We start from the raw sequence: 27,500 nt of genomic DNA on the forward strand, positions 1-27,500 counted from the left end.
CGAAAACAGATAACCAGTCGAATGGTACACCGGCAGCTGGCCTTGCGGCCACTCGTGCGAGTTGGTCCTCCGCTGGCAGTGGACCCGTCAACCAAATACTCAAAATCAAACGATAACTTAGTGTGGACAGACAGACGGGCAAAGTGTCTCGAGACAAAGTATCGAGCTAAGCTTCGTAACACACGCGTGCGTTCCACGGGGCTGAACATACTTTGCTCAGCATCGTCGGCAAAACAAGAAAGTAGCACTTTGATCGATCGCCATCACCCCGCCGCTGTAACGCGGCAACCTTTAACCGATACCAATACGAATCGGATCATTCGGTCTCTCGTCTCGTCCTTTCTTCTATCGATCGAAACGCACGAAATCGTTCCTTGGTTGGCACGACCCGTTAAGGATATCAGTTAACGGTTACGAAACACAGAAGCCTTTAGTTACTTGCGGACGAGTAACGATACACGTCGAGTAGCCAATTTTGCGAAAGGGATTCGGAACCAACGTAAATGGTTCGCGGCAAATGCGAATTTTCCGGCAATCGCTTAAGCTGCTTATCGTTAGCATAATCGTAGCAACGATCAGGTACGGTACGCGTGCTATAGACGCGCGATCGATGGCGCATTTCCCGCTCGGCAAATGGAATAGGACGGTTCCTCGTGAAAACGCGCGGCACGCGTTACGATATCTGTTCTGTTCTGTTCTGTTCGGTTTGGTTCGGTTCGGTGTTGTCTCTGTTCGTTGCAACGAGTATCGATCTTTGCACGATCGCACAAGCGTGGCGTGTATCTGGTATACGGAGCGATACGGAGCGATACGGAGCGATACGGAGCGATACGGAGCGACTCATTGCGGCGCAGATTATGCAGAGCGCTTGATCGGCACGATAAAAGAAGATACATCGAGACAAAAAGAGAGAAAGAGAGAGAGAGAGAGAGAGAAAAGGAAAAAAAGTAGAAAGTGTACGAAAAGAAGAGTAAGCGGAAATGGTAAAAGAGAAAGACGGTAATATAATACGGACTCTAAAAGATATACATGTAAATATATATGTACGACGTGTGGATCGTAAAAAAAAAAAAAATAAAATGACATACATATATATGTGCATATATATACATACATACATATATATACGTACATATATATATATATATATATATATATATATATATATATGTATATATATATGTATATATATATACGCATACAAAAGAATTTCTACGTGTATGTTTCTGCACACTAACCTGAGACAGAGGGAGTAGTTTTTATGTACTACGACTGACCTGTAGCAGAGAGCCATCAGAGCAAATACTATGAAAACACCCCCTACCACCGACATGAGCACACCAACTAAAAATACAGTGTTAGAGCCGTGGTAGTTCTCTGTGACGATCAGACGTGTTAGTTAGTTACATCGTTAGATTTGCATGGTCGTTGGTCGTCACGTGTCAAACATCGTCGATATCCGACACGATATCAAGATCGAGTACCATTGTTCGCGCAGCGCGCGGTATACAGATGATATATTTTGGTATCCGAGCGTCCCACAGCATGCAGACAGACAGAGATGGCAGTGACAGACAGAAACAGACAAGAAACAGAGAAGCCAGAATCAGCACATATACATATACATGGGCGTAGTTTGTTGTACGCACACCATTCGCGTGGTACACGCACCATCGACGCACCATCGACGCGACATCGACGCGGCATCGACGCGACATCGACGCGACATCGACGCGGCATCTCGCGATACGAGTACAATAGATGCGAACCAGTTTTTTTCCTCTTTCTCTAGTTCTAGAGTCCCTAGCGCCTCTTTTCTCGCTTCGATCCATTTTCCGTTTAGTATCTCTCTATCTATCTTAGTTTAGAGATGGCCGCGATCCTTTCTCTCGTGTCTTTTACGTTCGAGTCGGACGACTCTCGTTGTTAACTGTAATACTTTTCCGATTCACATTTACATTGACATCGACGAAGACACGATATCACGTGGAGTTGCCGCGATCAAATAGTCGTCTGGCTGGTACATACGCCAGTTGGAAATTTTGTCGTTAACGGTTGCTTTCCGATCTCAAACTGTCCGAGGGGACCACGTTCGTTTCTTCGCTAATCAGCCTTATTCATGCTTTTATAGGGCATACAAGCAGCTGGCACATTGACGTTGTAATGGATCGTGTATCGGATATCGCACCCCAAGGGACGAATCGTATAACACGCTCTCTCTATATAGTAATTTCTTAGAATAGAGATACACATAATCTTTCGTCTGTCATTTTTTCAATCGCGATTACAGACAATTCAGAATTATCCTATACAAGATGGGTTAATCTATCGAGTTTAATCGAGTTTAGACCATGAACGTACACGCATCTCTGACGCTGACATCGTGCACCACCTCGCTCCGACTTCCAACCACTCTTACGATTACAACTTGTTAGAAAAAGTGACAACAACGTTTTCTTTTCAAGATTATCCGTTATCCGCTTCATATCCCATCCCATATTCGTATTCGTATTCGTATTCGTATTCGTATTCGTATTCGTATTCGCCACTTGTTAATTTTAACGCCACAGCCCCCGGTCCCTTCAGAAGCGCCAATGGTCTTTACGATAACGAAAGCTGGAATCTTTAACTTTCTTTAACTTTCACTCCCGTTTCTCGTCTCTCTTACTCCTGTTCTATCGTTCTTCTTTTCTCTTCACCCTCGTTTCTTCTCTATAATATAAAATATAAACTTTCCGTGACACGTTCGCACACGGTTACGGCTCTCTGTGCCATTACTCTCCGCACTAAAACGACTATTTAACCGGATATTTAAGAAATCCAGTTAAATCGAATTAGACGCGGGAACAAGCGCATCCACTGACGCACGGTTTACGCAACAACTTTTGCTTTCGTCCCTTGGTATGCGACACCAAGTAGAAACGTAGATCCCTCGCTCGTGTAGCATAGTCACGATCGTAGCGATCGTTCGTACGCGCTATGCGAGCACGAGCACATTCAGAGCACACCATCGAAAAAAACATTGGTATATGTATATATACATATATAGATAAATATATGTATATGAATAAACATCGAGTAAATAGGCTAATATGAATCAATATTACGAGAGCAATTTGACGGCCGCGTGCGATGCCTCATCATCCAGCTAGCCACGGAATTACTTGACAATGACAGGCGTTGGTCGAACCCACTCAACAACTTTATTTTGCTACTGTACCTGTAGCAAATGGCCATTAGCGCAAAACAAATGAAGACTCCTTTGACCACACCCATCAGGACTAATACCATCATTCCGGTGCTAAGAGTGTTGTTAGTTGTTTCTGAAACGACCATCACATTTTGTAATCTACGCGTATCAGAAAGGTACATCGCGTGTTTCGCATCTCGCACGATCTTTTCAAACATTCGAAACTCGTTTGTCTCGTGGTAAAAGCAAGTTGCTAGGATCGGTTGGTCCGAAAAAGATTAACTTGTATGCGAGTAAGAGAATAGCGCTACGAAAGGAAGAGAATTTGTTCCAAGAACAATTTTCTTCGTTTCCTCTTATTTTCCTCCATCTCCCTTTACTCGCAACCTGCGCGCGTACGACATCGGTCTGCGTAAACTCGCAACAACAACGATTACGTATACTCGTGTTAGCAACCGAGTGAATTCGAATTTCCAGCCTAACTATTCGATTCGAACGTCACAGATTGCGTTCGATTCGAGGATCATCGGAAGATAGAGTTTCGCGCGTACAGCTGGTAATCCGCTTCACCGTAAAACAGTGAGAAGGCTCGCTGCATCGTTGGTAAGGGAAACGGGCGGTATTGCCCGATAAGGATCGCCGTGACCACGTGCGTAGTTGGCATCCGCGATCGTTCTTTTCACTGCAGAGTCGTGAATCGAAAGTGGAAAAGTGTAATCGAATAAACTTGAGTAAAATCGGCTCGTACTCCATATACGTATACATACGTATAAACGCATTGAATTTTATGTGCACAGCTGATGGTATGGCCCCAAATAATCAAGCGGCTAACCGATATTCCGCCGGGATACGGGACGAGTCTTCGTCTTATCGCGAATTAAACGCATCTACACGATCGACAAATGTCTGCCTTTCTAAGATTACCGGTCACGGTAGAACGTTTCGCTTATCACGCCTGTTGAATTGTCCCGAGGTACCATCCGTCTTTGCTATCCACCTCTGTCTTACCCAAGAGCCTCGTCTTTTCCTTCTTCTTCTCCGCGTATCAAACAGATGAACACGTTAATACGTTATACTTCATACATATAAGATAGGAAGAAGGAAACTGATCGATCACGCGACTCGACGCTGAGAAACATCCGCCGTAACCGGTAACCGGCGCCGCGTATCTACGCTTACTCTACTATTTATTATCTCTACTATTATTTTACTCTATTCGTTTCTTATTTACCGTTGTCTGCTTATCGTTAGATTACAGGCTAGAAACGATCGCGCGAGCTACGCGAAACCGAGGCTGGTCGAGCCATTCGAATCGAACGATTCGAGCAAGGTGGATCGATGTCGCAGCTTCGGTTTCTCGCCTCGTTCGAAATCGAAATTCGAAATTCGAGATCGACGATTTTCTATCTTCTAGAGTTTTACGAATCGCAACTTACCGTAGGGGGTCTCTTTCTTCCCTAATTTAGGATGTGAACTATTTTTACCAACTGATTCGGTGCTAGACGTGGTTGGCGGGGAAGTTGGAATTTCCTGCTGTATGGAGCAATCTGGTCCGTTCCATCCAACGTAACAGAAGCATTTATTCAAGTTGGTGCATACCTACGGGAACAAGCGAATTTCGTTTGGAATCGGCCGATTTTTATGTCGAACGACTCAAGTCGTTTAGTCGAGTGTCAAAAGTTTTGCTTACGCCATTCCCCGAGCATTCGTTATTGTTGTGATTGCTAGGGCACTTGTCGTTGCCTAAGTTCGGGGGCAGGTTTATGCACGTTTGGTTCACGCAAATCTAAAAACAGAAAACAAGTATACGTGAACGCTGTCGTATCCATATACGATCGATCGTTTCTCGGTGTGCAGCTACGAGCTAGAGTAGTAGTTACTCCATTCGACGGCATTCGACTCTGCGTAATCCGATCTTTATAACAGGCATAATTCCCGTGGAAACTATTAACGTAACGACATCGGAAAAGGGAGAATTCGCGGCTTTTACGGATTAGAAAGTCGTCTCTCTTACCGATTGATTACCGCAGGATGTTCCATCCCGTACCAAACCCATGCCAGGCATCTCGGTTCCATCCACCTTCCCAGTCGTAGACCTTTATGCGAACAATCGACGCAAACGTTATTCATAATATATACAACAGGATTCTTACGATCCGATTACGATAGAAGGATAATGGGAAATTTAACGGTTGCTTACTTGCACTCGTACTCTGCGCCCTTTATCGAGATTATGGTTATCGAATGATCCGCTTCTGGCAACATTGGCTGTTTGCCACCTCGCTGACACTGCAGTGACCCGCAACGAACGTTCCTACGATTACGTATCATTACTTATTACGATTACAGCATTACGATTTAACCGAAATTTAACGAATTACCGGATAGCGGAAATATTTTTCGGCCCGAAACAATTTGTCAACAGGATAACAGGATAACAATAGAGACGAATAATAACGCCATATCGTTAATAATATCGAGGAAATCACAATTACTTAGAATATCCTTCTCGATACTTGACGTAGCAAGTGCGTTTAACCGTCACGCGCGCATTCCCATATCGTTTGATAATTTTTGAGGAATGCGGCGCGACAAATACAAATTTTCAGTGGAGGAATGCACGTTTTAAAAGTTACGCGTACACCTTTAATCGGTTTATCGACGTAACGACCGAAAGCTAGCGTCAGGATAACTCGGACGAATTACGGATAGAAAAGAAAAAACTTTTACTCTACTTACTCTATATCGCATTTGATGTAGTGACCAGAAGAATCGGTGCCGCAATGTCCACTGAGCGAGCCCTTGGAATTGAATTGTATGAAACACTCGTAGTCCGCGGCAACTCCACCGCGTCCCCAGATTTGATCGCACTGAACATCCAACGCCGGGCAAGTGCCGTTATAACAATGTCCAGCGTCGTTCCCGCAAGGACTTCCGTTTTTCTTGTAAACATCCGCCGGACACTGGCCGTTCTCTCCGGTACAGACTTCCGGTAAGTCGCATTCGTTGGTCGACTCCCGGCATACGACGCCACGAGGCAGCAACTACGTTGTCAAAATCATTCGAGATTAGATGGATCCTCGACGTTCAAACCGATTTGCCGGCAAACAGACAGTAAACGTATGGTATATACGTGTCCACTCGAGGGTAAAACGTATCCGATATAAACGTCCAATTGACTTTGCACCTGGCTTACGTATACGACGTAACTAAACTATAACTCGAGGGGTTGAAGAAAATGTAGAAAGCTCGGGACGTGGAAAACGCATTTACACGAGTGACTAGCAACAGCAGTTTCGCCAGTTTTACCACATCGAAGCCTATTCGAGGTGATTCGAATCTATTTACTATCTATCTATTTACTCGACTCGAGAGAAACCGATATACCAGACGTTCTGTCCGCCTGCGTTTATCGACGCGTTTGTCGTACTTCTCGCCGCTATCAGTCACGTACATCTTTAGCCAAAGAGATATAGATTTTCGATACACGGTATTCGAGATTCGTGACGGACTCGAGGAGAAATATTTTACCTTGCAATCACTGCAGCAAGGGCCGGTCGCGCATTCCGCTTCCGAGGTAAGTCTGCAGGTGATCGGATCGCAGCAAGGATCGAGGTCGTGACACTCCTCGATCGATCCGCAATCGCATTGTTCCCCGTCGTCGATCATCCTGTTTCCGCAAGACGTCCTAAGCACCACCTGTCAATGGAGGTCGGCCCGAGGATAGGAGAAACGCGTTTACGTTTTTTCCTCGAAACAACGCTATCGTGGAAATTAGTTTGCGGCGCAACGAACCGAGATGAGAAAGTTTCACGAAGATTTCATTGAAACCGCAGTGAAAAAGTATCGCGTTGCGAGAGGAGGCTCTTAGGCGTCTCGTGATTTGCTTTTGCACGCTCGTAAAGCGAACGATTCTCCCTTTAGGGGACGGTTCGTTTCGTCGTAAACTCGGCCTCCGTTCAATTAGCCTCAACTAGAATCCTCTTACCTGGTCTTTCGTCTTACCTCGTTTGGTTTATTCAAAAGACAAAAGCCGTTGCCGCTTCTTAACGACTCTATGTAATCCGTTTTACTACACTCGGAAAACGTGTACGGCTGAACGTTTTCCAAACCCACGATCGATTGAGCCATGATGCATCCGTGCCATTCGCGGCAGATACACTCGCTTCCTACGAACAATTCGAATATCAGCAAACTACGCTATCGCGCATAAGTATTTCGACACTTGCAAATCATCGTAATATCTCGTAAATATATAGAATACAGTCGGAGCGAAGCTCTTTCATCTAATTTCCGCCTCTGATCTTATTTCAGGCAACTACGCGGCTAAATTTAATAGATATCGACGAATAGTTGGACGTATAGACTTGGTATAAACGAGAACGCGATAATCGGAGGTGGACGAAAATTGCTGCTATCGATTGCCAAACAGCCGAGTCAAGTGACTTGGGACCTATCTGTAGAACCTTTGGAATATACGTTTCCAACTAAGTTATAAAACTTTCGATAGATCTGATCGGATGTGAGAGCTGTCTGACTGTCTGTCTGTTTGTCTGTCTATCAGAGACAAACGTGGAACTTGATCGATGCAGGTATATCGCACCTGTTTCGGTTGTTTCTGACAGAACGACAGAGAACCATTCTTCTATAGTAACGTTCAGAATATCAAATAACATGTTTCGAAATGTAATCAATGTTTCGATTGGATCGCAGCAAGCGTCCGATACTTATGCACGATAGGATGCCTTGCGTTACTTTTGCTTTTTCCTTTTCTTCTATCATACGTCTATAAGTTGCGGATAGAAACTAACTTCCGTCGTCGTGGCTCATGCCGATATTGTGGCCGATCATGTGAGCCATAGTACCGGCTAAAAGATGAGGCTCGTAGGTGTTCAAATCGACGCTGATTCCTACGGATTTTTGTTTGCAAACGGTCGAAGGTATAGCCACTCCCGATTCTCCACCGGAGAACGTTTCGCCCCTGCGTGTTCAAGAATGGAATTTGGATAAAATTTGTCAGAAACGATGCCACGCTGCCTGACAAACGAATCGTCTCGATACGTACGTGAGTAATTGAGTGGTATCGTGAGGGACATGGAACATCCTTCGCATCGTGTAATCGTTTAAATTGAGCAAAGCGAGACTGATATCCATGCCCGCGCCGATGTCTGCCTGGTTCATGCCCTGCCACGTTTCGATGTATATGACGGAGACTCTAGTGTTTAACGTGCGGAAATACTGCGAAAAGAGAGGAAAAACATTGAGAAAAGAACGAATGGAATCGGTGGTTCGCTCTTTACGAGGCCACGTTCTCACGCTTACGGTCGGCCACAAGAGCAAGCGGACCAATGGTGCAAGTAGATATCAATCGAGTTTAATCGAAATCATGGTACGAACGGTCGAGTAGCGATTCCACGTGCAAAAATAAGTGGAAAAGGCAAGACTTTTGCTCTTTCTGCTCGTGTCCACTTGACTTTCGAGACACCGTAGTCAACTTTTATTTATCACACGTTCTGTTTTCTACGGTGTACAGATTGTTTCGTATTTAAGGAAACGCGATCGATATCCATTTGCGGTATCTGTCCGCTTATTTTTATGCGCGATAGAAACTTTGAAAGCGGGCCTTTTAACAAAGGTCCGATAGAACGGTTCGCACTCACCATGTCCGCTATATTAGCGACTTGGATGGCATCATGAACGACCTCGGCTCTGGTGCTACCGTTCCTCTTCTCGAACTGAAGCAAGGAAAACGAATGTTTGCGCGTAAAGCGAAGCAGAAGAGAAGGTGGTGGTGGTGGTGGCGGCCTGGCGATCGATTTTACGTTTTCATTTACGACAATTGGGATCGTTAAAGCCGATCGTATCGTTTCGTTTTACGGAAACGCGACGCGCGACGCGCGATATGACAATTATCGTTGAGTTAGGCGCGGGTTCAAGCACGTCGAAAGGTTCCGGCCAATTTACTATTACCAGGCTCCCTGGAAACTTGGTTGCAACGACGTCGCGCGTTTTCCTCCAACGATTATGATCGTGATTGGCACTCCCTTGATTCTGTTCGGTTTTGGCAAACGCATCGCCAAACGCCAGGGATATCTTTCGGATCGGATCGGATCAAGGATCGGAAAAAGGGACGAGTAGTGGAAGAAAATCGTCATACCATAGCCTTATCGATAATGATGGCAGTTTCGATGTATTTGGTTGCTTCACGGACGTCTCTCTTGTATCGATCGGAAGTGGTCTCCGATAGCCCCAGAACATGCTTCTGCCGGCGGTTCTTTGTACGCCACTCAAGATTCCCCGAGTTAGCGCAGCCTTTGTTAGCCTTTGTTCGAGCTTCAAATATAACGTGAGGATGTTTCTGCTAAAAGAGAGGTCTGCATATAGTTAACATTCTCCGAGCAGTTCGCTGCCCGCCTTTTTTAACGCCCCTTCTTCTATTCGATTATGGCTTATATCGCGCGGTCTTTTTCTTCTCGCATCTGCACCAGGACTATGACCTACTATCCGCGGTTCCATCTTTTCTCGGTTAATCGTCATGCCAGCGTTTCAACGAATCGCCGAACCATCGTGCGTCCCGAATCCGTCCATGCAGGCCATCTCTTTCCAAATTGGTTTCACCTATTCGTTTCGCAATCGCAACCGATTCGTATCGACAACGGCTGCGTGAATTCCCGGCTCCAGCGAGACCCGAGATCCCGTCATCCGCCACACGAGGATGGCAAAAAAGTGACAAGTTTCTGCTCCTTCAGCCACCTAAAATTCTAATATACCCCAAGTACGATACGATCGTTTTCATCTGAAATGACCGTAACTCGAAAACGAAGACAACTCAAATGTTCTATCAAGCACACGTTTTTCCAATTACACTACAACTCGCTTCTAAAACAAGCTGCGATGTATCGATTACGAAAAATTCGTCTATATCTTCTACAACTTTCTCGTTACATTTGCCACAGCTGATTGTACTTGGACGATATTATTATTAGAATTTTTGATGCCCGAAGAGCTATAATTTCGACCATCCTCCTTTTCCGAGGAAACGACGACGACAACGACGACGACGACGACTAGCCGGATGCTTACGCGGCATCCTGATTTTCTCGCGACGCGAACAATTTATTTTTCTTTTTCCCGGCACGCTGCTACTTCGAGATCTCTTCATGAATAATAATGCAAGAACAGCTCATGCATATAAGAAGAACGTCCCCACTTAACTCGTCTCTGCCAAGCACACGACGGTTGCCTGCCTAGCTATCTTCCAGCTCTCTCTCTCTCTCTCTCTCTCTCTCTGCCGCGTTGTTCCTTAATCTTCGATTACGAAACGTCAACGTTGCTTTCGTCCAAATTTAAAATCTACACACGAAGATCGGTAGAAATACGTCTTACGAACATATCTCAGTTTCCAAGTTATGGACGTTGCAAGAAAATATTTCAGGTATCCGCCTCGTGCCTCGATACACACACCTTCAGTTCCGTACTCGCGCGAAGATTCTTCTAGTCTCAAATCTATTTTCCATCGTTTCTCGACGGTCGTGCGCATTGCGCGCTTACGTTGAAAAGACGATAAATTTTTAACGGAAAAGACAGAAAACCAAAGTACGTAGGGCATACATGCCCGTTTATACGTATCAGGACACTTGCTGAATTTCTAAAGAACGCGACAATCGAGCCAGATTGTTAGATAAATAACCAACTCGTTGTATCTGTACAGGCAGAAATTAACGAATTAATAAGTATACATATGTTTGAACCTTTACAATTAATTATCTGGCCCAGATATCGCTAAATCGTACCTCTGATACGTTGGTATCGAAACTATCGAGAAATTAGCTGTGGTTCGGTGATTGCGACCCTCCTTGTTAGTCGTCATCAGGTAAACGTAGAAACAGCTGTGCAACAACGTAGAAACAACGAAAGGCGGCTGCGAGTTAGAGAATTTAGCGCTGCAGCAGCCGATTACTCGTTTACGAGTCGAGCAGGCTTGATAGCGGCTTAACTCGATCCTCTCGCTTCGTCTGCCGTGCTAACGAAACTGGATCGAGCGGCCTGACGTGGCGTCGCGTCGCGTCCTGTCGTTGTGTTTGCCATTCTCGAAACACTCGCTGCTCGGCTTCACAGGATCCAGCCAAACATTCGCGTTTAGCCAGAACCCTCTGTGTCCACACCGCTCCCTGTATCCTGCCCTGGGCTCCTCCAAGACCCTGAATAACCCGTCACGTTCCCCCAGGGAAACGACATTCTCCCGAACGCTAATCGAATTTTCTTTCCCCACAATGTACGCACGGGCGGACCGAAAGTAGTACTCGTTTTGAAATAACAACGGTACAAATGCGTTTCGAAAACTTTTCTTTACTTTTAACTCTAGCCTATATACTTGTGTAGTTATCTGTATACCTTCTGTTAGGTTTCCTGCGTACCTTCGTTCATACGATCATCGTTTCATGCCCTACATAACATTGAAATCGCCTCTTTCTGCCAAGAGTTGGTTCATCTAAAAATTCCTTCATTTTTGTAAAAATGAAAAAAAAAGGAGAGAGAGAAAGAATAAAAGAAAAAGAGAAGAAAGAAGATATAGAGAGTTTCTCAAGGCGTATTCAATTACGAATTCTCAGATACGAGGCGAATTCTCAATTTGTATCGATATTATACCGTGCAACGTATCTAACGGAACAACGACGCGATTATTTAAAGACGAAATTCGGCGATCGACGTGATTCGTGTGAACGCGCGAAGGAAGCTAGGTGGCCTAGCTAGATGGCCTTCTATGAACGACGCATTCTGCCATTTTATACAGCCCCTGTACGTAAACGGCCATTACCCTCTAATAAAAGTATGCAAGTAGTGTGTGTTGTTTTTCGCGATTCGTCGCTTGAATCGCGGAGACGAGCGTCGCGTTCATCGTACTACACGGATTTCGGGACGCACACGCGCTTCGGTAGACACGCGCGTATACAGAGCCTTCGAATAATTAAACTGACCGATAAATCGCCGCCATAAAACGGATGGATGACGAATGTCTCGTTGCCTAAGTGAATAACACCGCTGACACCGTTACACGTGTGAAAAGCAGCGCTAGCTCCTGGATAATCCCTCACGGTACCGTGATAGTAGCAATGCTCTATCTCCTGCAAACATGTCAGTGAGATTCGTTCGATCGAACGATCCAATTTCAGCTGGAAATTCGTGCCAATTCGGCGAGCGGTTTCTAGTTACCTGTTTAAAACTTTGTTCCGCGCCGTTGGCTAAAAAGTCTTTTTGCATAAGGTTCGGAGCTAAAAGTTGCCTGCAACAGAAAATATTCTCGATATAGTTGACGGATGCGTGCCCTGTGAGATTCCGAGGCCGAAATCACAAGCGACGATCCACTTACGTATTTAATTCTAAATCTAGGCGAAATTTATGATTAAAGGCCTTGATCAAGAGGGACGTCCGATGAAAATGTCTGCCCGTCTGCAAAATCGAAGGAAACTCGGTCTCATCAAGCGTATATAATTCTCATCTTACAAACTTCCGTACACTTACTCTCATTCTGCCTTTATTGTTTTGATATCCACCCTCTCCGTATCCTCTTTGAGGATACTAAAACGTGAGAAAATGTTCGAGTTACCAACAACAAGCGTTTAGGTCGATCCGACGGGCGGAAGAAAATTAGGCGATAGGTTCCGGTCGTTAAGCCGAATTTACACTTGCCACTTTTCACTTTGCACGATCGATCCGCGAACGATCGATCCGCGGTGGACGTGCAACACGAATTTATTTTACTAGTTTACAAAAGTTTGATAGGATTTCACGAAAATTGAACCGACAGACCTTGAAACAGGAAATAATTTCGCCGTCCTTAAACGATACAATTTAATCGTCCGTTCGATGGAACATTCTCGTTAAAACTCTTACCGATGCATTGGCCAAAAAAATAGTAAGACTTTATATTCGTTTCGTGCGATGTGCGTGCGAAAAATGTCAACTGGTAGTCCGAATACGCTTTCGTATAGAACCGTACTCGCACCGTGTGAAACCGTGTGTAACGGCACACGCACTACGGCTTCTACGACACAAGATATACGCGTATGCTCGACGGTGCCGTTTCGCAATGAAACTCGATTCGTCAATTGCTTCTACTTTGTTTTACGTACAAAACAATCGTCCAAAGCGACCAGCGAACAATGTTTTTCGACGAATCGTCCACGGTGATCGTACAAAGCGAAAGGGTGTAAATTCAGCTCCAGTCTCTCGCGAATCTTTCCGAGAAATTAGGAAAACAGAAGAATCGGGCGATTAATTACCTTGGATATGCTGACTTCTCTCGTGGATATCCCCATTTTCTCGTGATGCCGTAACTGTACTGGATAGATGATCTGATAGTAATGGCCCCCGATATTTTGTACTAGCTCTTGGTTTTGTCGATACTCTTGTAGTAGTCGTTCGGCCTCACCTGAAATCAATTTTCCCGTTCAATCGAAAGTTCCGCTTCGTTTTTACGATAGCTCGTTGTCGCGTTACATGCCATCCTTGTTTCTTTGCGCGCCCTCCTGCGAAATGCGTCGAACGATTGGGAAATCGTGACTTAAGCCAGCGCCGAATAACGGACAGTCGTCTGCAGACATCTCGGCGGATAATTTACATATTGTGCGTCCGCGAACGGTTCGCTGATAACGGTAGACAAAATGCAAATCCAGAGACAGTCCGCGTTTACAGTTTAGCATCGATCTGTGTTTCGATTTCCATCGAAATGGAAAACAAGAGCCAATGTCTGCGGACAAATTAGACGCGAACACACGACATTATTTGTCGGCAGTCGGTGTACAGCGCGGGGCGGCAACGTTATTACGATCGGACAGAGGACGAGTCTACGTGAAAAAATATGTGGAAATTATGCAACCACGTTTTCTCATCTCGAGCCTTGTTTACGATAAAATCGACTTTCAGGATTCGACGAGTGTACTTAAATTTGGCCAATTCCTGCGAGAACAGGGCTAAATAATCGATAGGAGTTCAAACTGTAAAATAGGTAAACCGTGAAAATAAGTAAAAAACGCCAGTCCCTAGTTAAACGCGTTTAAACTGTATCTTCTTGAAAACGAGAACTTGACGTCTAATATGAATTATAAACTATTTGTACACAATGTTTGTCAGTCTTACGGCGGCTTCTTACAGATACGGACGAGGATCGATCAAATTTCTAGTCGAAGACGAGGAAGAAGAAAATCCTCCTCCGGCGAAATCGAAAAGCAGCTGTGATTAACCGGATCCGAGTAAGCGAGTTCTCCTTCGATCTCTTTTTTCATCACGCTATAAACTGTTGCTGCTGCGAGCTACGAATGAGTCGAGATAATCAGTGGAGGAGAGCCTCCTCGAAGCATGTAGTATCTAGTTTACCCTCTTATCGACTGTCCGGGCTTTGCCCGATTTAACCCGTCCCATTCAAAATGAAGTGTATGGATAATTACTTACTTGTCACGTTTCTGCACCCTCCCACTGTCGTCCCCTTTTCAACACGTAGACATCACCGTGTAGTGAATTATTACGCGGCTGTCGCGATTAACGACAGAGCCACTAATTACCATGCCACTCGAATCGAGGTATTTTCCTCCCGACGAAATGGTCAAATAATTTGCCGATCGTCTTCCCCTTCGCGCTCGATTTGCTATTGAATTTGCTATCCGTCTGTTTGATCGAATTTCGCTGTCAGAATCTTGCACTCGTTATCGCGTCTCCTCTGCCTCGAAACTTTCTAATAAGCGAAGCAAAAGAAAAGAACGAGTTTAACGGGCGTCGACACGTAACACCTGTTGACGAAATACGTTCGAGCACGTCGAAATATGTACATATTTGACCGAGATATTACGTGTCGAATTTAACCAGTAGCAGGTAACTCTAGCGATAACAGTTATGCTAATCATGCCCGGCTAACTCGTTAAGTCGCGTAGCATTCCTTGCAAATACAACCAGAGAGAGTTCCATTCTCTCTCTCTCTCTCTCTCTCTCTCTGTGGTTTTCTTGCCCTCTTCTCTCTTCAAATTCAATTACAAGTTATTAAACGAGTATGAACGCGGAACAGATTATTTTCCGTTTCGAATACGCAAGTCGTACGTAGTTTCCTATGTTTGTAACGCTGTTCGTAATTTCCAGATTATTGGTATTTTATCGTTTTCGCGATAAATAGACTATCCAGTCCATATTGCATGTTTTACGGGAAACGTTTTGAAATATTATTAGCACTTAATAAGGCGCGACTGTCACCATCATATCGGTAAAATTTGAAACCAATCGGAAAATGTATATACATATAGAAATTGCACGATATTTGCCCCTACATTGCGAATTTTTACGGGTTTTTAGGAAATTTGAAATGCTTAAAAAGTACAGATTTGTTTAATTAGGTTTATAAAGACAAGAATTTGAATAAAAATCCGTAGTATATTTATCGGATAGATACGTATAACGTAGCATCTTAGACATATACTAAAGGTTAAATATGCTCTCACTGAATATATCGATACGATGGATAACTGACCGTTTCAATACTATTTTAATCTCTGCGAAATATTACCTGCTTGTATTAAATATCTTGTAACTTTTGCGTACGTGCATACACTGCCACTCGTAAGTATTAGAATTTAGGACACCTGCTGCTTTTAGGGAAAACGTTTTGCATTTGTGCAAGAATGCAATGAAATACATACGATGCGGTAAATTATAATAAACCTAACCGAAATTTCATTCAGAAGAGATTTGGGGTGAATCGGATAAGAAAGTCGGGGAACTTTGCTATTGTACCTATTGTAAAATATGGAATTAAGTAAAGACGCGAATAATAATAATAATAACAATAATAATAATAATAAAGATAATAATGATAATAATAATAGTAACAATATGGATATCGAAATCGATCAAAATAGCGGTCGAAAGTACCTATCGGAAACGTAAAATCTCGTTGCCGAAGGGAACGAGAGCGCGGAGCTGGTCATTTTCCAGCTAGGAATAGCTTCGAGTTTCCCAGCGTAAAGTCCGATTAAAGGGGGAGTTAAGGCGGACGGGGCTGATATTTTTTCTCGCAACTAGTATTTACGAGCGTGAATCCTCTCCGTGCAATTTCCGATCTCCACCTACCGCGCTTCTCGCACGAAATCGACAGAGAAGTTTAAAAGTTGCCCGATCCGTCCAACCTATGCGCATATAGACGCATATGCTACGACGAACAAACCACGGACTTCCAATAGATATTCTCATCCTAGCAAGACGCGCTGTCGACGGCGTAGGTTTGTTTCGTTTTATTTCCGCTTTTTCGAGGGACCGTCGCCAGGAAGTTTAAAGGGGTTTACTCGTTGACGAACCAACCGACTAGACTCGTAAATCGAATTTCCAGAAACGGTTCGTTCAACCGAGATTACCGACCGATTAAGTTGGCCCCGTCCATGGGTTTGTCGAACGTCGCGTTGACAGGCCGTTTATCGCGTCGTTTCTGTGCAATTGCCGTGTATTTAATTCTATTCGGTCGCGTGCAGTGTATCGCGTCCTGTTTTCGCCTCCTGTTTTCGCCCGCCAAACTATCTCCACTGATCACTGATTTTTATTTAGACGATCAGTTTTTTTTTTGTTTTTATAATACTGTTTATTTGTTAATTTTATTTATTTATACCGTTAATTAGCAACCATGTATAATCGTTCGAAAGCATCCTTGAAACTAATTTTGCATATTTTAGATTTCAGGCAGCAATCTTGCATTTTACAACCTAAAATCCGGCATATCATCGGATATATTATATATTCAGATCGCCTTCAGAGTCTACTGTCTATCTACTATCGTCGAGATAGTCGCGTCTCGTTACGGCGCTAACGGAACCTCAAAATGTTTCGCGTAACGCGCTCAATCTATTCGTAGAAATTTTCCGCGACGATCGTTTTCGTGATCGCGATAACACGAGTTAACTCCAGATAACACGACGATGCGATCCTATCCGAACATCCTATCCTAGCATTTTCAGGTTTCCTCCGCGCGTCCTCGAGAAACCGAAGCCATCGTTCAAGGGAAGATTCCGGAGACTCGCAGACGCTCGCAAAACTCCGCGTACATGAGATCTCCGAGAGAAACAGGTAGAATATCGCGTGCAACTCTGCGTGCATCGATTTACTCGATACAATAGCTCGAGTCGTGTAGGCTGTATCGTTTACCGCAGGTTGGCTGCCTACACTCGGAAGCACGAATCGCTATTAATCGAACCGACGCGGACGCGACAAGTCGTTAGATGCCGGCCGTGCCGCTGACGAAATTCTCGGCGGATTTGCTTGGCGACCTGCGCGTTTACTTTCCAACCGGTCAGCCACGCGTCTAATCAAATACGAGTATGAATATTAATTTCCTTTTTTCGGGCAAGCGTGTACGACGCTTTAACCGGCCGCCGCCTGTTTTGTAATTCAGATGTCCCGACGCTTTTCCTCCGACAGCATCCGGAAAGACCGAACGAAATTGTCCCGTGAAACGAAAGAAATCGCGTTGTCTCGTGCAGCGAGAGAAAACCGTGTCACTAGAAATACAAACGATGCTGTATTCTGTGCCGCGGAAATTCTCCGCTTCTCACTGGACGAGATGGCGCGTCGCGGAGCGACGGCCGCCGTTTTAAGAGATTTTACATCGGTTACCCTCGTCTCGTCCATTTTATACTTGGACGCATCGTCCTCCCGTCTAAAATTTAACCCAATTTAAGTTTCGTGTTCCCAGCCAATCACCGCTGTTGACTCAACGATAAAGCATTCTGCGCGTCCGGAGTACTAGATGTAACCGCAGATCGAGTTTCCGAGGGATATGCTGCAATGCGGTCTATCTCCGCCTTTTTCCTTCCTTCGCCTACGTTTCATCGCGATTCGAAGGAAATCTGTGCGTTTCCCGCGTGTCCTTCGATTTTCATCCTTCGTTCTTTCTCTCTTTCTCTCTTTCTCTCTTTCTCTCTCGAGTCCTTTTCGTCGCCAGTCTAAAGCCGTTCGCTCGCAAAGGGTCCAAGCGGGTGGGTTAACTCGAAAACACGAGCATTTACGCGATGAAAAACGCTTTGTCTCGCGACAACGTTAACGAGAACGCAGGGCGGATACGCTGTCGCGCTGCTCTTCTACGCGATAGCATTGATTCGAGTATTCTGTTCGGTGCGCGATTAGTATCTCGGCTCTTATTTCGAGCGCGTTGAATTTTCTACGTCGCCGAGCCGTGTGCCGTGCTTCAAAGAGAACACTGACTTTGACTACAACCTACAACTTCCTATCCATTGTGTATTTACGCGATCGTCTCGTAACTTTGCGTTCCCGTGCTCTCTTTCTCCGTACCTGTGGCGCGACAAACGCTCGGCCTCGTAATACCGTATGCTCGACGCAAGATAGTCGTACGTCGGTAGGCTGTTGCGTAATTAGGCTGTTGCGAAACGTTCGAAAAACCGCGTTCGCCGTTTCTTTTCAACTTACCAACGGAAGTCTCTTCGTTCCAAAAGGAATCATCTAAGGTGTAGTCGCCTTCTGAAACGAAAAAAATAACGAACCGGTTAGCGGCAATCGTATCGACAACGTACACGCTATCGTCTCTAAGTATTTCGATGCCCGTTCATTCTTTACTTTTTCCTATAATTGTTGTCTTGATCGTTGTCTTTTTATTTACCAACCAATTAATATCGACTATCGTCTCTGTCAACAACTATCAACTGTATACGATTGTCTAAGATAATATCACAGGCAACCGTACGATAAAACAGCTTTGTTCGAAATCTATTCTGTATATCGGTTAAACGAACAAACGAAAAATAATAATAATATCACGGCTAAGAAAGAAACTATTACTAACTTAGTTTACAAGTAACGTACTTGTCGCACTCTTGTCTCATTCGTTCGTTTTCCAGTCGCACTGGAACTACTGTTACGCTCGTATCTATCCATCTGTCTCTATGCACGTAAATAGGTAAACATATGCCATAATTTGGAAGCGTGCAAATACTTGTGGTGCAATCGTAGTAGGAGGGGCAGAGCCAGGGAGTACGCGAATGCGATCGGCGTCCAGTCCCATTCGCTCGCTGGTTGAAAATTCTCAAGTTGGCGAGGAAAATTCCTATGGGAAGCACTCGGTCCGCAACAACGAACCAAGTTGTAGCCCAAAGGAATTTTGGACGGGTTGTCTGAGAATTTTCTCCCACGAGGGACGGAAGTTTCCCGAGATGAAAGTTTCGAAACTACATGCACGAAAAGATTGACAGATGGTCGTATCATCGAGTGACTGGTCTCTTATCGAAAAACGGTATAACGCTCGCGTTACACGATCGTGATCGACCAAGGTGTTTTAAAACGGCTATCGAACGGCTTTTTCAACAGCTGTCCAGGCAGCGCAGCGGACAGCGTTAGCCTCGAGCACGAAAATACAACGGGGAGAAAGAAGGTGCGTACTCGGATCCATGCGATATTTGGTCGTGTTGGAAGCCTTAGAGGATGTCGCGAAAACAAGTGGTGGAAGCGTGTTTAATAAAGAATAACCTGATATACGTACAGTGGCTCGCGAAAGCATCCCAACGCTTTCTACGACGCTTCATCCTTTCCTAAATATATTATGTACATTATATCGGGCCGATATAATGGAAAATAGTGGAAAAGTTGCCGATCCAGTAGATGTCGCTAAATTATTTATTTGTCTGCCAGTGGCATCGTGTTGTTGTGGTCACGTGTGCAACAGCACGTTTACCAAGATCGCGCATCAGCTCTTCCTACGATAAAAAGGTTGAAATTTGTCCATTATTTTGCGACAAACGAAGCGCAACGTCGTCGTCTATCGATCTATGGGCCAGAGTGTTGTTCGGAGTCTAGCTTGGAAATTCTTTTATCGTACGGAGAGTCGGTGCACGGTCCTAGTAAACCTGCTGAATGTCTTTTACAGCAGTTGGTTCGACGCAAACGAATCTCTCCTTCGCCCCCTTTCCCAATCTTCTTTTACAATTAGGAAAAAGTGTTGTGAAAACGCAACGAGTCTGCCGTTGAAACAACGATCGATCGAATATCGCTCTTTTAATCCGTTACGAGGTTTGCACACGCAACAACGCACGCGACGCGCAGACCAACAATTTACGAGACGTATTGGCATCGGATCACTCGTACTACCGACCCAATAACGCGAAACTCTTTGAAATTTCGTTAGTACCGTAACGAGACGCGACTGTCGTAATAGTGTAATTTGAAAGCAATCCGTCAATGTGTATAGGATGGCTCGCCCGTTGTACCATACCATGGTACGACGCTATGACTCCATCGCTTATCGGAAAACTTGTTAATCTTTTCATCCACTCGGACGATTTAAACGATACTTGAACGCGGTATTATCGAACCGATTAATACGTATGTAGGTATTTCGAACGGAGTGGCGTAAAAACGCCCATCGGCCACAGTTATTCCGCATATCACGTTTTTTTTTTCTTACGTCTTTTACGTCTTTTAGGTAGCTATACACCGAGAACAGTAGCTTGGTAGGAAGAAAGGGTAGCGATATCCTTTCCTAAGAACATTCGTGCTGGATGGATCGAGATCCGAGAACAAGCCGTCTCCATCTAAATCTCGACAGAACTGCGAGACGATGCTGAACGCAGCATCGCAAACCATTCTGCAGCAGCATTTTCCAACTTGGTCCCCCTCTTCTCATAAACCGTCACGTTCCGCTGCACCTAGCAATCAGTGACGGTCACGCTTCGTCGATTTTCCCTGTATAACCATTCGGCACGTTGCGCGTTTAGCACATTTGCCGGGTTGCTATGTCTGCGAAACGTCGCGAGCCTGCCGATAAACGAGCCACCGAGCCAGCTCGATCATAGATTCCTCCTTTGCTTCTACTTGCCCACTGCACACCCCCTTATGATAATCGACGCTGTTTCTCGGCTCGTTTCATCTAGCGTTGCGCTAGCCAGAGTTTTCCACGGTTGATGTCGGTTTGGCCAGCTGCTTTCTGCTTGATCCGTGACGATCGATCAAACGCGCCCCGTCACCGACCAGTAGCGGATTGACGAGCGCGCGATACGGGCGGCCGTCCCAACCCCACAACCAACAAAAAGACGCATTTAATTATTTAGCTTATAATTATAATAATAAAATATAAATTACAAGCGAATTCTAAATATCGCGAAAGAAGGTTCAAATGTGTACCCGTGTATTTTTACGCGTTTCGCGTCTCTAAGAGAAGACAATGGTAGAAACGAACGAACATTAGGATGTTTAAACGCGTGACTTTCTTGTCGTCGTGTCGTTAAAAATATTGAAAAAGTCACAATTATTTCAGAAAAAGTCACAATTATTATCTTTTCGAATACTTGACACGCCAGATGCGTTTAATCGTGCTGCATACATTCCGAGTTTCTAAAATGAAATTAATTTGAACCAGTTAGGAAGTATCCGTTTCGTTTGTTTCTTTTCCTTGTGAATCTCCGTTGTGCCGGCACCCGGTTACACCGGGCTCGCTACACCGATCCCCGTGGCCGGCCCTGGCAGGAAGGCACAAACAGAATGAGAGAAAAGGGGTTCGAAGACTTGGAAAAGCGCACAACGCGCGCAGAAATCGCCACGAATACACGTGTCTGTATCCGATGGAAAAATATACGAGTCGGGTACGAAACTTTTCTCCCAAGTTTCATTAAAGCCCGCGAAACTTTTTCATCTCCGTGCCCATCCCGGGGTTTCATAAAATTCATAAAATGGACGGCGTGCAGATAAAAAGACTCGGTTGCCAGTGGCCTAGTTCCTCGTAGTATACGAAAAATAAGCCCGAGGCGAAGAGGGCCTCGAATAGATGATAGTCAATGACGATGTTTCTATAGGGGCTCGGTCGTGGGGCGACTTTCAGGTAGGCGAGCGACCAGAGGAATTCTGCCGGGGGTAATCGACGCGCTCGAAATTACTTCTGTTTCCCACCTTCGCCCTTCTTTAATAACTAATCGCCGAGTTATCGTACGTTGCCCTTCGTTGGCCGGCCGCGTCTTCCTCACCAACGTTCTCGGCTTGTCAACGTCATCTACGTTCTCATCTCGTGCATCTCATCCACGTTTCGTCCAGCGTGTACTCGATCGTAGAAACAAAAAAGAAAAGAAAAGAAGGAGCGATCGATCGATCGATCGATCGAACTCGAACTAGAATTGCCATTGAATCCAGTTGAATCGGAAGTTGTACGCTACCTTGTCTCTCTAGGGCAAGTACGGCGAATTAACTTTTAATTCCATCGAGTTGCCGCGACGAAATGGCAAGACGACGCGGACACGAGGAAATTGTCTGCCACCGGATGGGAACGAATTCTGGGTACAATGGCCCGTAAAAGTACGTACGTTATGCGATCGAGTGTTAATTCTCACGTTAAATCGAGTGTTAAAGACGAATAGGGACGGATCGACAAAGAGGCATAACATTTTTTACGTGTTTTGGCAACGATAGAAACGCGATCGGAAACACAAGCTTCGTGCCTCGAAACTCGCAGTTGGTATACGGGTTTGTACGAATTTTCAAGTTCGTTCGGCTGTCACGTTATTATCGCGTGTAGCAACGTTATTACACGCAATTATACGCACTAATATGCACGCTAAAATGTCTATCCAATTTGAAGATATACCCACAAGTTGCAACACTTTCTTGCAAACTCGTATTTAGCACAAAATTGATATTTATACGGTACGAATAGTCAAAGCTGCCGTACAACTCCCACTGAATAGTTAGACTTATTATATTAATTTATATTATATTAATATCGCTAATATCGGTTTAAATACTTTTCCGATCTCTGCAAAATATATACGCTGTCGGTGAAAAGTATTCGAACATTTACTTATTTTAACTACAGATCAAACTGCGATGATTTGATTGCTCATAATCACCGTAGCTACGTATAATGGTACGTTGTAGCCCGATTAAGTTTATCTTCAAAGCAGCAATATATAATATGTATTTGTCACATCTTATACGTATATTTCTAATACGATATAACAGAATAAGCGAGTATACGTATATTTTGTCACTTTACAAGCTCTTTATCTACAGATTCTTTAATTCCTCGACTCGCAAGACGGATTAACAGCAACCAGTGATATCTAAACAGCAAATGTATATATCGTTCTATGCAACAAACACTAAGATAAATTATTGCTACGTTTTTTAGTAAGTAAAGCAAAGCAAGGGTCGCTTCCAATTATTAATTGTTAATTCCTATAGCTATAGTTAATTTTCTATAGCTTGGTCAAATTCACACACCGTTACTGCAAATCGACCGTGGCGTTGGGATGCTACGCGTTTGCAGAATCGTTAAAAATTTTGATCGACCTAACCATTTACTCGAATACGTCTTACGAACGTAATCGCGAATATTTCAGGTTTCGCTCCCTAAAGCAACTCTGCTTCTGTCGCTGATACCCACCCGACCATTGTTCCACTCGTTTCGCCGACGATTTCGAACAGCAGTCGCGTTACGATTGTTCCATCTAAATCAGTTTCATCGACCAGAGACCCTGCCTCTCTTAACAACGTCGGCAAGCTTGCCGGCTGTTGCAGCGAAACACGATTAGAACGTATTATATGGTGGAGTAAGAGGAGGGCCGCGGCCTAATGTTCGCACAGTGAAATTAAACGGTTCAGAAAGTTGTATAATCTGCCACGTAGCGCGGCCCAGTGGCGAAGTTGATGGCAGCAAGGAGAAAGATTTACGAAAGTTTAGGTTCTGCCCGTGTCGTCGGACAAACTTGCCCTTTTTCATAACGTTTTCATCGTTTCTCATATTTTTCACGACAGTGGATTCACTAATTCTCCTTAGAAACTTAGAAACGTGTCGCTGCTTATGCGAAAACGCGAGTCTAGCCGCAGAGAAAATGACAGAAAATGGCAGGGCGCGTCTGACGGACGATTCCCAAAAACACTGCGCGCGATCGGACGATTAACCCGAGGAAAAATTGGCCTCGCCGCGGAAAAAAGCTGGCGTCGCAACCGATGAACTCGGCTCGTTTCTTCTCGCCTCGGGCCTTTTAACGATTTCGCGCCCAGGCTGTCTCTCTCTCTCTCTCTCTCTCTCTCTCTCTTTTACTCTATCTTGCTCTCTTTTGCTCCCTTTTGCTCTCTGTTCGCGAAGCCGACGTTTCGCAGCAAAGATTTCCCGAGCTGGTACGTAGCTAAAATTCTGCACCGGATACGCGATACTCGCGTGGTATTCAACCATCGCGGGCGTCACGCCCATGGTGGAATTAACCGATTCGCGGTTTCGTATAATCCATCGTACGAGTCGACGCTAGTAGAAATAACAAAGTAACGGGAATCCGGATTTCATATGGCAGACGTGACAGTCTACGAGTTTGTGGAACTAGTGGTCGAAACAGTAACGTTCGTACGCGTACGCGTTCCCGCTCCCTTGCAGGCACAAATTGCTGGAAAAGCACACGCCTCTCGGACGTAATCCGATCCGACTGATTTTCTTCCTCTTCCATTTTTCGATGAATTCGGACAAAACACGCGTAGAGAGAGAGAGAGAGAGAGAGAGAGAGAAAATCATTTTATTTCCGAGCAGAACACAGATCGGTAAGGAGAATAGGAATATCGTGGCTCGCAGACCTACAGACGGTGCAGCTCGTTCGCCTCACTGAAATCCACTTGATTTTCTCGCGTGGCACGTTCTAAAGAACAAAATGATCGACGGCCTTTTGTTTCGCTGGACGAATTAGACGGGCGAATTCAGATACATCGTTGAAACGTGAATGCCGACTAGCAGCGTACCACCCACAACGCGATGCGACGCCATGCGACGCGATGCGACGCGATGCGACGTGACGTAACGCGACGCAGCAACAGCATGGAAAACGCGAACCATCCATCGGATACCCGCTAGGTAGCGAGCTTCTTTTCGCATCGGCGCTAGCCGTTTTAACTCGATCAGCGAGTTTGCGCTTTGTTCTAATTACTTGGAGCGATATTCTTTGTGCATCAGGGGAAAGAAAAGCCTTGGAAATCAACATCGTCCGATATATACGCACGGTCAGCCGCCAAAGTATTCGTACAGCCTTCAAAATGGAATAACTTTTTTAAAATTGGACGACTGGAGACTCTTCGAGAAGCTAGAAGGTTCGGTTGGCTAGTTCGACGTGTAAAAGCAATTTTGACAACATTGAAATCGGTAGGAACGATGGAATTTCAATTTCCTTAACGTTTCTTTTATCATCCGGCGAACTAGCCCCCCTAGCTTCTCGAAAAAGCTCGAGTGGTTCGGTCCAATTTGAAAAAAGTTCTTCCGTTTTGAAGAGGCTACGATTACTTTTGTGGCTGGCTGTACCTATTATATCCTTCTCTACGAGTAATAGCGAGTTTTAGGCTCGTGCAACGACGCGCACGCCGTCGACCCACGTAACGTGGAAATAAAATTTGACAGAGTTCCCCTGTCCCTGTTTCGTCAATAACGAGGTTTTTCGCTCGGCAATCGGCCGACCTTTCCTCCTTTCTCCCGTAAATCGTTCGATTCCCGATGAACGAAAAGTTTTCGAAATAAATGAAAGCTTTCCGAGATGAAAGAGCGTCGTCGTCGTCGTTGTCGTCGCAACTGCATCCGCTTGTCCTATATAAAGCAAGGAGCCAACGTCAACGGCTCTCACAGATATCCACTGCTCGAATATCTCGTAATTAGTCGTGTGTCTTTGGCGTCTTTGGACGTTCGTGCAAAAGTAGAAATCATCGAGTACTATTCGATTCCATTCGATCCGATTACGTTGCATTCTATTCCGTTCGATTCGCTAATTGCGTCCGTGGTACGTCACGATTATCGAGGTCGCCGCTGAATAGTGGGAATCGGGGGAAAAATAATAATGCCGCTTTGGCATGGTAAAATCGAGCAGCGTGACACGCGTTACTCGTTGTACGTTCGTATCGTTTATCGAAGCTAGCATTCCGTTATATCTCGTCCATCTCCGTCTTATGCGATTTCTCAAATATTCACGTGCATTATATTTACACGCATATGCCACGGGGTACTTTGATGCGGTCACAGCTGCCATTACACGCGTCTCCCCTGTACGCGAGTTCCCATACACAGCGGTTCGCGATTTATCGCAGAAATGGCATCGGGCAGATAACGCAACTTTTCGGCTGGCCAGAAATAGAGGCAGACGATTGACGGCAGATTATCGTGCACGTGCACGCCAAGATCAGCCGTTTCATCAAATTTACATAGCGTTACTACAACTCGACCGTACACCGGACCGAATACTTTACGGTGTCGGAGCGGCAGCGTCGCAGGCAAATTTCCAAATCCGACTTTATCGAAAATGAGATTTCGCACGAAAAAGTTGTATTCTACGCTTTCGACTTATCCCCACGTAGAAAATAGCCTTCTACCGATTATCCGCTCCTACCTAGCTGACTATATGCTAGCTGGCAGTCAAGTAAATTCACGCATAACGGAAATTTCCAAATTGTAATAACGCAAATTGTATCGTGAATTACGGACCACCCTGTATAGCAGCCTGTATCCTGCACCCCGGAAACTTTCTATCTTTTTCGACGAACCGATCGTGTCAGATCGTGAAGAAACGTTCGAGGAAGCGAGTTGTTGTCCGTACCTCTCTTTTCCAAGCTGTGGATCCGCCGTTCCGATCGGATTTCTATCGGTAGCCGTGCCGCGTGCAAATAAACACGAGAATCGATACGGCGAGGGGATCGCGTTGCACGATGACGTTAGTTTTCGATTTTAACGAACGCGATGATAGAGAGCGGATTCGTCGTCGCGCGTTTCCCACGGTCCGCATCGATTCGGCCGCAGTATGTACGTACGTATGTACGTATGTATATTAAATTCTCGATGCTATCGAGCGAAACATCGGAATCGCGTGTCTCGTAAAGCACGGACCGTGCCACGTTGCTCTACGCGTTTATACCACTTTGTTTTCCTAACTAGCTCGTACCTGTCGTGGCTTAAAACGGCTTAACGGACGACCCTGTTGTATCCGCGCAACACCGTACCCTGCAACACCCTGTACACGTCGCAAAAACGACCAACCTCTCATCCAGACGCGGAAAATTGAAACGTTAAACGGCTTCGCGCGTTCCAACGATCCCGGGCAAACCACGCGCGACCGCGATGCACATGTAATCGAATGGAACTTAAACCAGCGACAAAATCCTAGTCCGTCAAACACCGTTCTCTTTCTTTCTCTTTTTCTTTCTCCTTCTTTTCTTCTTCCTTTTCATTTTTTTCTTTTTTATTTTTTTTTTATACCGATCGATATCGATACTTTCTGCGTTATCGCCAGTCATAAGCTGCTTGTGCGAACGCCGTGCGACGTCCTGTTTC

General features: G+C 45.0%; 1 protein-coding gene across 21 annotated transcripts in view; it reads right to left on the minus strand.

Moving 5' to 3' along the window:
- mmd (disintegrin and metalloproteinase domain-containing protein mind-meld) overlaps positions 1 to 27,500 on the minus strand; it is a 75,107-nt gene that overhangs the window by 12,319 nt on the left and 35,288 nt on the right. For 12 of the 21 annotated variants that reach the window (XM_076625504.1, XM_076625505.1, XM_033340707.2 and 9 more), the window contains exons 2-19: positions 18,644 to 18,694; positions 13,474 to 13,622; positions 12,713 to 12,769; positions 12,561 to 12,640; positions 12,404 to 12,473; positions 12,169 to 12,315; positions 9,348 to 9,551; positions 8,851 to 8,925; positions 8,256 to 8,428; positions 8,002 to 8,171; positions 7,196 to 7,359; positions 6,722 to 6,889; positions 5,930 to 6,234; positions 5,391 to 5,504; positions 5,205 to 5,286; positions 4,881 to 4,976; positions 4,627 to 4,789; positions 1,239 to 1,377 (exon numbers count right to left, since the gene is read on the minus strand). In XM_076625504.1, coding sequence (XP_076481619.1) covers positions 1,239 to 1,377; positions 4,627 to 4,789; positions 4,881 to 4,976; positions 5,205 to 5,286; positions 5,391 to 5,504; positions 5,930 to 6,234; positions 6,722 to 6,889; positions 7,196 to 7,359; positions 8,002 to 8,171; positions 8,256 to 8,428; positions 8,851 to 8,925; positions 9,348 to 9,551; positions 12,169 to 12,315; positions 12,404 to 12,473; positions 12,561 to 12,640; positions 12,713 to 12,769; positions 13,474 to 13,509 — 2,243 coding nt within the window. In that variant the 5' untranslated portion in view covers positions 13,510 to 13,622; positions 18,644 to 18,694. Of the gene's footprint in view, positions 1 to 1,238; positions 1,378 to 3,220; positions 3,324 to 4,626; positions 4,790 to 4,880; positions 4,977 to 5,204; positions 5,287 to 5,390; positions 5,505 to 5,929; positions 6,235 to 6,721; positions 6,890 to 7,195; positions 7,360 to 8,001; positions 8,172 to 8,255; positions 8,429 to 8,850; positions 8,926 to 9,347; positions 9,552 to 12,168; positions 12,316 to 12,403; positions 12,474 to 12,560; positions 12,641 to 12,712; positions 12,770 to 13,473; positions 13,623 to 18,643; positions 18,695 to 19,036; positions 19,097 to 23,594; positions 24,228 to 27,500 lie in introns of those variants that run through there. The other 9 variants (XM_033340708.2, XM_033340696.2, XM_076625502.1 and 6 more) reach the window with 8 other exon arrangements.

The sequence above is a fragment of the Bombus vancouverensis genome, chromosome 16 (assembly GCF_051014615.1).
Source record: "Bombus vancouverensis nearcticus chromosome 16, iyBomVanc1_principal, whole genome shotgun sequence".
In the NCBI taxonomy this organism is placed as follows: domain Eukaryota; kingdom Metazoa; phylum Arthropoda; class Insecta; order Hymenoptera; family Apidae; genus Bombus; species Bombus vancouverensis.